The 13,428-nt window shown below is 33.3% G+C and overlaps 1 protein-coding gene across 1 annotated transcript in view; it reads left to right on the plus strand.

The window, feature by feature from the left end:
* Nucleotides 1-13,428, plus strand: part of Psa (puromycin-sensitive aminopeptidase) — a 218,977-nt gene that overhangs the window by 130,224 nt on the left and 75,325 nt on the right. The window contains exons 13-16 of the mRNA XM_090408456.1: nt 10,443-10,577; nt 10,808-11,027; nt 11,361-11,503; nt 13,275-13,331. Coding sequence (XP_090264582.1) covers nt 10,443-10,577; nt 10,808-11,027; nt 11,361-11,503; nt 13,275-13,331 — 555 coding nt within the window. The remainder of the gene's footprint in view (nt 1-10,442; nt 10,578-10,807; nt 11,028-11,360; nt 11,504-13,274; nt 13,332-13,428) is intronic.

Genomic DNA, 13,428 nt, shown 5'->3' on the forward strand with positions numbered 1-13,428 from the left:
TAAATCAAATTTCAGTCCCTTTCCTATGTGAAAAGCATCTCTGAAAAAATTGCTTGCATTCTAAATTTTTTTTCCATGCCTTAATGACATCTCATGAACAGGCTGGACACTGCTGCAATATAAGAACATGTAGATTACATTCAGTTACTTCAACATTGGATAGTCTGGTCTAGCTGACCATAGTTTGCTACTCCCAAATGATATTCCTTAATTGCAGTGCTTTCAAATTTGAGAAACTTTGTTTTTCATTTTTTCATCAACATAATCTTAATAAGAACAATTCTCTGTGTATATCAAGAATACGAAAAGTGATTATTCAGACTTGGGGAACATATGAAAGTTATTATATACATAGATTATAGTTTTTAAAACTAATATGTATCCTTTAGGATCGTGTTAGTTTTGGATCATCATATATATATATAATCTATTTCATCATGTTACATATCACATTCTGTTTTACTTGTTTTTAATGGTTCTACTTGTCTTTGTATTAGCTGTTAAACCTAATAAAATATCAGTGTTAATAAGTTATTAATAATAGCCCATTTTACATATGTCACAAAGACACATAAGCCATTAATTAAGTAACTTTAATAAATATAATAATATATATAATTATATTTACAAAGTAGCATCTTGGTACTAATAGTAATGATGATTCGCTTTTGCTTGGAAAGCATGAAATTGTTGGACTTCAAATTGCAGTCAGAGCTTAAGATAGCAGCTTGCAAGAAATGACACCCTGTCATTGAAGCTAAAAGGAGAACATTTTGAACATTGAGTGCTGCTTTTGCTATATGTACATTATACATGTGGTTTGTATGTACTGAAAGTTGTAAATGATTTACTGATAGATTAAAGGTTTATGATATTTGAGTTGCAACGGTATTTATGTATAGACAGGTGTATATAACTTGAAGTCAATTTGAATGGCATTTGAGAATTTCAAACAAAAATGTATGTAAGTAACAAAAGTTGTTACTAACATACTGTATAAGTTTTGTGACTGCCTGACGTAGAAGCAGCATATATATATATATATATATATATATATATATATATATATATATATATATATATAGTTTTATGAAGAATTAAATGACTAGAATGTTGATCAACGTTTTCATGCTAATTATGTATAAAGACTGTCTGTGTTGTTCATAGTCTTTTAACCCTCAATGTTTAGTGTTTTTTCTTTTATAATGTCACCTGAAGAAGGCTGTTACAGGCCAAAACTAGTAGTGCGTTTATATTAAAACCTTTTTACTTAAATCTCGATTCTAGTCATTTAGTCATTTAATTCTTCATAAAACGATGTATGTTAACTGAGTCAATGATCATTCTGTATATATACATATATATGTATATATACATACATATATATATATATATATATATATATATATATACACACACACACACACACACAGGGTGTCCCAAAATTCACGAAGTAATTTTGATAGAAAACACAGGTTTTTAATTAAAAATTGTAATTTTTTATTGATTCATAAAGTATACGGTATAGGGTTATGCATGGAATAGCATATCGGGTAAATGGCCTCCATGACTTTGCTGGCACATACGCACTCTTTTGTCGAACTTTTCCATGACTGTTTTGCATAAATGTGGCTGAATTTCGTTGATACAGCGCTCAATTTCCTCCTTCAAGGCGTGGGTGGTCGTGAGCTTGTTGGCATAAACCTTAGACTTCAAAAATCCCCAAAGAAAAAAGTCCAACGGCGTTAAGTCACATGATCTGGGCGGCCAATTCTGCATCCACAGTGACACGTTGTGGATGCATTTGTTTTTCAACAATCGCTCGTGGATTTTCTGAACCCCAAATGCGACAATTTTGTCGATTAACGAAGCCATCAAGATGAAAATGAGCCTCATTGCTGAAGATGATTTTGTTCGAAAATCGCACATTATTTTAAAAATATCACTTAACAATGAAAATGCGATGTTCTTTCGTGTAGCGCTCCATTTTTAATAACCCTGAACTGTTAGCTGTCACGCTGTCTTTTTTTTCTCGTTGGCAACACTTTTCCGCACAAATGGCACTAAATTTAAATCTTGCGTGAATTTTGGGACACCCTGTATATATGTATTTATGTTTTTGCATGGGCGAACACTGCCCGGTGCAAATGTGCTAACTTTGTGTAGAACGTTCTGTGTTACTATAGGCACAAATTAGGATTAGATTAGATTGGAAGCCTTAATCAGTTTCCTCATTCCTTACAATCCATGTAGAGGTTTCTTCTCTGTTATTTAGCTTTACCATTTATTATTGTGGCATTAAATATACATATTATGTATCCGTATCATGATCATAATTTCATCTGCAAAAGAGCCAGTAATTATAAATACAAATTAAAATTAGCACAATTTAATTAAATACTGCAGTGCATCTATTCATCTTATTCTTACAACACCTTTTGGCTCCACAACAAGTGCCACCTACTTTCTTGTTGTTTTTGTGATTTTTATTGTCATCATCAAATTCCCGACATTTACCATCAAGGAGTGGGTGTACAGGATATGATAGTACTACATGAAAAACTTACATCATTACTAACTTTCTACCTACAGTTTTCTGCCAAATCAATCTGTTACCTGTCAAAGCTACAACATTGTCAGATCTTATATTTATATATCTATTTTCTAAGGCACTTTTTACCGTATCAATCCACCTATATCTTGGTCTCCCTCTGGGTCTTTTTCCTGCCAACCTGGCAGAGAACGCTTGTTTGGCTAATCTTTCCTCTCCCATTCAGTTTAAGTGACTGTACCACTTTAGATTAGCTCTTCTAATGCACTCCTGGATACTAACAAAGTCAGGTCCTTTCCTAATATCCTCATTTTTAATATGAATTCCCCTTGATGCCATCTGTTTACGTCCCTATTGTTTCTCCAGACTCTTATTTGCTGTCTCTAGTCTTTGATCAAGTGTTTTATTTCTAACCCAACTCTCAGATCAATAAGTTAAAATTGCTGAACACTTTTGTATACAGCTGATTTAGTGTTTTGACTAATTTCTCTCTTATTCCATATAAATTTATTCAGTTGACTTCCTACACTGGCTTTGTTGATTCTGTTGTCTATTTCCATATTTAATTTACCATCTTTACTAAAAATCGTGTATAAGTAGCTGAAATGTTTTATTTTTTCTATAGTTCTCCAGTCACAATGCAGCTGATATTTTCAATGCTTCTGCCTATTTTCATTATGTTTGTCTTGTTATTGTTGACCTTCATACCATATTTATCACAACAACAGTTATTCAATTTAGTGAGGGAATCTTGCAGATTTGTAGCAGATTTATTTAGAAATATAACATCATCTGCACAAAGCAAGGAGCTGACATTAACATCTCCACTTTTGATATCAGCTTTAATACCACTTTCCTTCATAATGTAATCCATATAGATAATGAATAACACGGGTGATAACATACATCTTTGTCTGACACAAGATATAACATTAAACCATCTTCCTGTACTTCCTTGAATTCTAACTGCTGACTTACAACTCAAATAAAGACTAAGTATTGCTTGATATAATGATCCACCATACAACTGTAGCATTTTGAATAACTTCTCTCTTGGCACCTTGTCATATGCCTTTTCTAGATCGACAAAACTTAAATACAGATCTTTGTCATATTCCCATGCTTTCTCAACTATTTGTCGTAAAGTGAAGATCTGATTCTGACAGCCTCTATTTGGCCTGAATCCAGCCTTTTTCCTCACCAAGCTTCTCTTTCACAATCCTTCTCAACCATTTCTCAAGTATATTGGCATAAATCTTACCAGGAACACTCAGTAGAGAAATACCTCTGTAATTCTCACAATCAGTTTTATTTCCCCCTTTTATGTTATGGTACTATGAGAGCTCTACTCCAATCATCTGGAATTCGTCCTTCTGTCCAGGCCCTCTGAACTATGCAGTATAACCACTGTAAAACGTTTATACCTTCATACATGAGCATTTCTGTTCTAATATCATCTACTCCAGCTGCCTTTCCACATTTCAGACTTTTGATGGGTTTTTTTTCTACTTCAAGCATGGATATGTATTCCTAATTGCATGCCTGGTCAGTGTTTTTTTATCACTGTGCTCTGATCACTGCTAATTTTATTTAGCAATTTTTCGAAGAAATTACTCCATACTTCAAAGATATCTTTTTCTCCCGTTTTCATGTCACCTTTATCATCTCTAATTCCTCTTACAGCACTCTTTCCTCCATTTCTGAGCCTCTTGTCACCTTCTTGATATTTATTTTCTATGTTCTTGCAAAAGTCTTCCCATGACTTTTGTTTAGCTAGTTATACACTGTGTTTAGCTTTTTTATATTTGTCTCTGTATTCTCAAAGAGCTTAAGCTGACTTATTTGCCAGGAACTTTTGATATGCTTTGTTCTTTTCCTTCACTGCCTCTTTAACTTCCTGTGTCCACCAGGAGTTCTGATTTTGCTATCCTTGCAGACAACCGCACCACATGCCTCTCTGGTAGAATCAATCAATGTTTTCTTCAGAGCTTGCCACTGAATCTCCACGGTTTGATTCCTGTTCTCAAACTTTTTCATTTTTACTTGAATAATGTTTGTATATTTTAGTCTACAGTTAACATCTGAGAGCTGCTCAACTTTTATTCATTTTAAAACTTTCTTACATGTTCTTCTTTTCAATAAGAAATTCAATTTTATCCTGCTTAAGACTAAATAGTGATCACTTCCAAAGTGTCCTGCACCAGAGAGAAAACATCACTATCAACAATAATATAGTCAATGAGACTTTCTTATTCCTTGCCTCTTCTCTCCATGTGAATTTGTGCACATTTTTATGTTGGATCATGGTGTTAGCAATAACCAGTCCATGTCCTGAGCAGAAATCCAACAAGTATTTGCCATTATTATTAGCTTTACTCTTTTCTCCAAATTTTGCCAAAATATTTTTGTATGTCTGACAATCATTTCCTACTCTGCTATTTAGATCCCTAACAAGGACCAACTTTTCCTTTTTCATTGTGTCAGTTGCTTTCTCTAAAGCATCAAAAAATTCCTCCACTTCTACCTTAGTAGAACCTTCTGTGGGACCATAGGCACAAATAAATCTCATTGTCCAGTTCCCCTTTCTCATATTTGCCCACATTACTCTACTTGAGACTGACTGCCATTCAAGAAGATTAGCCTCGTATTTTGTGTTGAATACTATGGCTACTGCTTCTTTTCCTTGATTGTCATTTCCTGAATATAACATTTTGTATTTATTATTTAGAAAGATCTCACCAGTTTTTGTCTTTTTTTGTTTAAGTCACTCCTATTATGTCGATCTGGTACTTATCTAATTCCTCAGCTAGTTCCATTTCTTTGCCATTTAGGCTTCTTATGTTGATAGTACTGATCATTAATTCTGGTGATATTGAGTTGTGGTGTGTTTTTGGATTTGTTCCAGTAGCTGACTTTTCGCTGTTTTTTGCTGGTTATGTTTCTGTTCTTGTTTATGTTGACACTTGTGTATATTTTCCTTTACCTTCTGTCTTGCCTCCCTTAACCCTATACTATATTTAGATATGACACTGCATACAATCTCCTTTTTAATAGTTTAAGATATAGGGCTTTATGTGCACTCTTGCTGTATACATAGTCAAATAAGCATATGACCTTTCCTAAAGTCAACTGTATTTGTGAGGAGTCAGTTCTGTTGCTAGAGATGTAGATGTCTGGAGTTATCTCCTTTTTTACGGTTCAGGGAAAATTTATTTGTTTCGCTGCGGCATACTGAACCCCTAGATTGGAAATACCTTTCAGCCAAGGAGAGAACTCTCAGACTGGTACATAATTACTTTCTCATACTTAAATTACTCCACTTTGAAATGATAATACTTTCTAAATCAAATACTAATGCTAGTCGTAACCCTCCTTTATAAAGTCTACTCTCTATATATCTCACTTCGGTCAGAATATTTTGAGTGTTGCATCGGATTCTTAAACACAGGCAACCAAATGGATAAGAGCAAGGTTTATTTAACATATCGATAGTTATACACAACAGAGAATAACACCGAGAGAGAGAAAACATAAGGCCCTTCCGGGGGGGGGTGTCCAGCCCTTTTATATCAACCCTACCGGTACTCTTCTGCAATACTTAATTTTCACTTGATGCGCTATTCTTTTGCACTCGTGGATCTTGCCTTTCTGTAACGTCTTCCATGAAGACTCGAGCGCACCACGTGCCCTACGCGTACGTGACCGCTTCAGGCATCTTACTAATCCTGGTGTCTTGCCCGCATACTTTGACCTTATGTTACAAGTTAGTTATATACAATTCACAAACTTTCTATCATTGCTAGTAGACAAGATATATATTATTTCATTGTTAATATACAGTTTAGAAGGAACTTCATACGGGAATACTCACAAAATTGCACTAATCACATTTTCTTAAAATTTGCAGGCTATTTACAACTTATACCAAAATACAAGCATTTTTCTTCTATGTGCTTAAGCTTGTTAAACCATGAATGAAACATTCCTTAGTGAATTGTATTCATTCACAATTCAACACTGGTTCCCCTGGCGAAAACAACAGGGGCCTTGTTTAACCGGGCGATGCCCCAGCCGGGATGAAATTCTATCATGTTGTACCATCATTTAATATTGTGGTTTAAGCCAATAAGAATACAATTTGGTCGGCTAAATCCCAAATTGCCAGCCCATCCTCGTTCGTTCAGTATCTAGGTAGATACCTAACAGGGTGCACCACGAAAAGGTGAGGATTGGACATTAGGTCAGAAGCCCTAGTCAGTTCTCCACATTCCTTTAAAGGCTATGTGGAGGTCTCCTCTCAGTTATACAGCTTTGACCCCTAAGCACCCTGATTTTTATTGTCTTTCCTATTAAATTATTGTTTATGGATAATTTATATATATATATTCACACTTCATTATAAACAATAACTAAAAGAAAACCGAAACTAAATTGTGACAAGTTGTGTAATAGGTAGATTTAACATAAAATTTAGTTTTTTGAAAGCCACCTATAACAATATTTATATAAAGTAGTTGATACCTTGGACAATTAAAAAAAATATATATATATTGTTTTATTTTATTTCTTTTTTTGTGGCTGGTAGGTTTAAGTTATATTTCTGGAGTTCTCTCTCCACACACAGGTATATGCTTGTCATATGAGACATTAGGTTCTCACCATATAGTGAATTTCATCATATAGCAAAACTTTTTTCTTGCACTTGTAGATGCATATACTGGTTTAATAATGTCTTTAAGCAGCCACATATATATGCATAAATAGCATAAAACAAAACATTGATTTACTTCCAATCAAATGGAAAATCAGAATAATTTTTGTACATGTAAAATTATTCCGAATAGCTTGACTTCAGAAAACACATGCCAACCAGTTTGGTCATCAATGTACACCATTAAGTCTTTCCATTTTGGCAATAAGATTGTCACATTTATGGATAGCTAGTATTAACTTTTCACTTCACTACAAACTTTGTTTTTAACAACCATAATAATAGTAGTTCTTATGTACAAAAAGACATCAACATCAAAATATCAAACTTTGTCAAAGTAAATGGCATAATAAATAATATATTTAAGCCATCCCTAGTACAAAAACACACTGGAATCAGACTATATGATGTCTTGTCAAAACCAACTCTACTATACGGAAACAAAACATGGACCACAAAAAGTAAAGAAAAGATGAAAAACGAATTCAAACAGCAGAATTGAAGTTTCTCAGATAAACAGCTGGATGTACCAAGTGGTACTTTAAAACAAATGAAGAAATTTTACAATCGCTGAATATAAAACCAATTAATTACTACATAAGACAGTAGAAACGAAAATGGATAGAATATTTAAATCGAACAGACAATAGCAGGCTATCAAAAATATTATACAGATACAAAATAAGTGGGAAAAAAAGAATTGGAAGACCATGAAAGAGATGGCATGAGACCGGAACAGGCCACCTGATCTAAAATCTATGTTAGGAAGAACAATAACAACAACAGTAGTATGAGGTACATTTAGCCTTCTGCTAATTTCACTATTTGATATACCATCATTACTAGAAATTAAAGGTGCCAAGAAATTATATTCTTGGTTTCATTCTTTATCCAAGTGTAAGTAAACAAAGTTTGCGCATGAAATAACTTCATGACTGCACAACTCATGTATAGAGGCCAATGACTTCACGTTACTTACTTTAGTATCCCATAATGCAAAGCACATATCCTTGCAGACATGTATAATGCTATGCATTATGGGAATGGCTACTACCCAGACCGGTTTCATCCTTTATTAAGGTTTCAGAAGGAGACAGACCCAGAATTGATATCAAGGTTAACTGAGGTCATATTTCCATATACAAATAGCCAAAATGTGTCACATATTATTACTAAAATACATTGGATTAGAGATAGATGTTGAAAGTTTTTCCACTTGCTTATACTATAAATTAAAGATGGCAATAAATTATATTCTTGGTTTCATCATTTATCCAAGTGCAAGCAAACAAAGTTTGCCCATGAAGTCACTTCACGATTGGACTACTTGTATGTAGAGGCTAATGACTTACATCAATTGCCTTAGTATCTCATAATGCAATGCACATATCCTTGCAGACACATAATGCTATGCATTAGAAGGGCCACTACCTAGACCGGTTTCAACCTTTATTGAGGTTTCATCAGTGGGAGCCAGACCCAGAAGTGATACCAAGGTTGAAGTAATTATGGGATACTAAGGCAACTGATGTGAAGTCATTAACCTCTATATATAAGTAGCCCATTCGTAAAGTGACTTCACATACGAACTTTATTTGCTTACACTTGTATAAAGGATGAAACCAAGAATATAATTTCTTGGCATCTTTAATTTATATTATAACCAAGTGAAAAAAACTTTCAGCATCATTACTAGATTTAATCGTTTTAATCTTAGTGTGTAATATGAGGTTTACATGTTTTCTTTTCACTGGATGCGACAGTACTCGTACTTTGATTTTTATCAGCCATTATTAACAACAATAAAATGAAATAATAGTTATAAGCAGCTTATAATTCACAGTGAAACACAGAAGAGATGCATTGAGCAAACATTCTGAACACGGAGCCATAGTCTACAAAAACTGCTCAATTTTTGTAGACTATGGCTCAGTTGTTTATTCATGGCAGCATTGTGTCGCCAAAATTCTTAGCATTTTTATTATTATTTTTATTTAGTTTTAAATTCCTGAAAACATAATTATGCATTAGTCTTGAAGCCTGCACTATGGCATTCTTGTTAAACTCTTCTTGGCACCTTCAGAGCAATAAAATCACCTCCTGCATAAGGGTCATATATTATTAAAAATTGCTATTATTGTAAAGTATTAGTAATTTGCCTATTTGAGATCTGACCAGCTCATCTAGTCAGCCATTATCTGTTATAACTTCTGTATAATTCAACCAAAAGAAGAAATGGTTGAATGTTTAAAAATGAAACTTCTAGAAAGTATGGATGAATATTCACCTAGTTTACCTATGCCAACTAAGCACCATTTTGATCAGATAATGTAATGTTTTCCATTTTTTTGGCTTGAATTGAACTTACTCTGTATATCATGCCACCAAAAACAAGAAAATGGGATAAAAAAAAAAAAAAAGCCATTCACTAAGATCTCATAAAAATCATAACTGTGAATTGAAGATAAATGTAATTAAAAGAACTGGAAAAAGTAAAAGCCACAGTGAAGTAGCTCAATCATTAATATTTCCTTATTTATTAGTTTGATATATATGAAACCAAAGGATAGCAGATAGCATTTTAAATATATTTAAAAGGTGTTGTTACTCTGCATTCCTGGCATGGTGATGTCAGTTTAGAAATGGGAAGCCTTCCCCCTATTTCTACAATAACTGCTAGAGACGTGTTCCTTTTGAGTCTCTGGGTGAAAGGTTATCTTCCCCCCTCCCAAAAAAAAAAGAAACTATGATATGGTAAAAATGACTTATGTTTCAAATGTTCTAGATCTGACCCACTTATTTATTCAACACTTGCAAATTAATGCTAGTGTAATAACAGCAGTGCATAAATACCTTTTGGGAGTGATTTGTAAAATAGATTTGTTACTTAATTTGAAATGTTTACAAAGTATATTAATGATGATATGGTAATAACACCTAAAGTTATCTTTTGAGTATTTCATAGAAATGTAAAATTATATTTTTTCTTGTTGGTCAAGTATGTGTATCACAATTATAACATCTAACATTATGGACAAACTGTCCCAGAGATTCAGCCTTTTCAGGGAATGCATCCCTTTCAAATTTAGAGTATGTCTGCATGTGAAATGAAATAACTTAAGAGATAATAATACTTAACAATAACTAAAATCTGATTTTTTTTTTTTTTTAATAATTTAGATCAACCCAGGAACTGTGGGCTTCTTCAGATGCCAGTATACCCCAGATATGTTAGCCCAGTTGTTGCCTGCTATCAAGAATCAAACACTTCCTCCACTAGATAGATTAGGGTTGCAGAATGATCTTTTTGCCTTGGTAAATATTTAGAATTATGTACCTGAAAAAGTTGTAGCTAGTATTATTTGGATGCGATTGTGCATTTATTTATCATTAAGTATTCATACCTTAATTTCATAAAAGTTACTTGAGATTCAAATCTGAGTCAGATATAAAAGTATTGTATCAGTCAATTATAAACATTCTTATCACCTTAAAATTCCTTTGATTTTGTGAAGTTTTCTATCTTCCTATACTGTTCCTTTTAGGTGCAAGCAGGTCGCACTTCAACAGTTGAAATATTGAAACTCATGGAAGCCTTTGCTAATGAAACCAATTATACAGTATGGAATTCTATCAATGCCTGCTTAGGGAAACTAAATATGCAACTTTCTCATACAGATTTTCATTCTCTCTTTCATACATATGGCAGACAACTATTAGGGAAAATACATTCCAATTTGGGATGGGAACCATCTGAAGGTGAATGTAAGTAGTCATTACGAGCAGTTGGATTATAGAAATTTCTAATAGTTCTTATCTCCTCCCCCCCCACCAAAAAAAAAATTCTGTACATTTAAATTGTTTTGTTAAGTCTTTAAATATTCCTGTATTTATTTTCATGTTAAGGATAAACCTACCATTTGAATAATGATATTTCAATTTATTTGTCATTGTATACTACAGTGTTTAAGTTGTGAACTCTTATAGGTAGTAAAGAGTTGCTAAAGTAATTTAACTGCTTAGTTTATTTATTTTACATAGTTATGACTGAAATGTTTGCAATTCCATTTACAGTTTTTCTTTGTTTGTTCACATTAGCACATTTGGATACTCTCCTACGCAGCCTTGCTATTGGTAGACTTGCCACTTTTGAAGATGAAACTGTACTTGCAGAAGCTAAACGAAGATTTGAAGCTCATGCCAATGGCACTGGAATTCTGCATGCTGATCTTCGCAGTGTGGTAAGGATATTATTATTATTATTATTAAGAGAGACCTCCAGGGAGTCAGAGACTCATCAAGGGAGGCCACACACCAGCTATCATACTTATTCTTGAATTCATTCACACTGCTTGCACTCACAACATTCAATGGCAATCTATTCCAATCATGCACCACCCTCTGAGAGAAAAATCTAGCCCTCATACCTTCTTGGCGGCCTTCATTCTCAGCTTCCTTTCAGAAGTTTGTAAGTCTCAATCATATCACCCCTCTTTCTCCTGTGTGCTAGTGTCTGCAGTCTACAAATTCTCAATCTGTCTTCATAATCAGTATTCCACAATCCTGATATCATTTGTAACACTCTCCTTTGTACTCTCTCTCCAGTATATCAGAATCACAATGGAAACCAGGAGATCAGACCTGTGCACAATAGTCCAAGCGAGGTCTTATCAAGGTCTTGTAAAGAGGCAAAATAACATCCTTATTTTTACATGGGAATGTTTGTTTCAGCATTGCAATTATCTTTTGAGTTGTATTTGCAATTTGCCACATGGCCCCAAACTTCAACTTCCTATCTACTAACACTCCAAGATCCCTAGTCTCATCAGTTGCTTCTAGCTTAATCCCACCAATATAATACGACATTGGATATCTAATCAACTGAAGTGAATGGCTTTATATTTATTATGACTATATTATTACTATGACTTTACATTTACTATATCATTTTAATTTTTAAATTGGATTTAACTTTTTATAGAGTAATATTCTAGGACAGATAAAATGTAAAATATAACTCTGTTATTGAGCATATTGGTACAGATTCAGAATGTATTAAAAAAAGAAAATTATACCTAGTAGTTTTCATTTAAAGAGTAATCAATTTCGTTGCATAATTCAATGATGAATGATGTGATATGCTAGATATCTTGTCTGTTTTTTTATATATATATAAATATATATATATATATATATATATAAATATACCGGCCTAGTTGGCCGAGTGTTTAGCATATCTGCTCTCCAGCATGGATGTTTGTGATTGTCCTTCCACCTTCATACATTCATTCGCCCAAGTATAGATACACTCTCCCAATATGGACTGGGTCACCATGGGAATAGTAGACCCAAACCTCCCTCAATGGGAGAGGCCTTCACCCTGCAGTGGATAGAAAAATAGGCTGTTCATCATATATGTATAATTTATAAAATTCAAGGTGTTTAAGTGTGATTTCTAATGATTCTATAAAAATATACTTGAGATATTTCATTACTTTTTTGTTTAAAAGATTTTCGACCACTGAAATTTTCAGTGTTGAATAATAACAGACGAATCAGGCGCCCTACTAAGACAGTTTCATCTCTCGTTGCATAAAAGAATCAACTATGGTCATCTTTTCTCATGGCATCCTTAATAAGAACCAAGGAATGATTCTATGTGACATTTGGAAATCTTTCGTTAGATTGTTGAAAAATCTAGATTTCAACTCATCAGAACATGTACAGAGAATGCTGGATAGTGGTTGCTAACCTTGCATTTATATTTTTGTGTTTATTCTTTTTAAATTTACTTCACTTAATATCATGACCAATAAAAACCCAGTTATTTTTAACATTCTTCATTACTTTTAATTCAGTGCAACTTTGTTTTAAGACATATAATATAAAGACATTTTAAAAGACATTTTATTAATTATATTCAAATACATGAAAAATATTACAGTATTAAAAAAAACACATACTTTTCTTCTTTCTTTTTTTTTTATATAATCACTTTTCATTCTTTTGTAGGTGTACAGAGCAGCAGCAGTAAGTGGTGATGAGAAGACCTTTGAGACCATGCTTAGGGTAAGGATTCTGAAAAATCCTTTTTTAAATTTGTCATCAGATTGACTACTACCAGATTCATAATGGTGAGTTTTCTTTTAAATGCAGATGTGAAATG

This window comes from Typopeltis vanoorti, chromosome 2, assembly GCF_054136105.1.
Source record: "Typopeltis vanoorti isolate ZY-2024b chromosome 2, IOZ_Tvanoo_1.0, whole genome shotgun sequence".
Classification (NCBI taxonomy): Eukaryota; Metazoa; Arthropoda; class Arachnida; order Uropygi; family Thelyphonidae; genus Typopeltis; species Typopeltis vanoorti.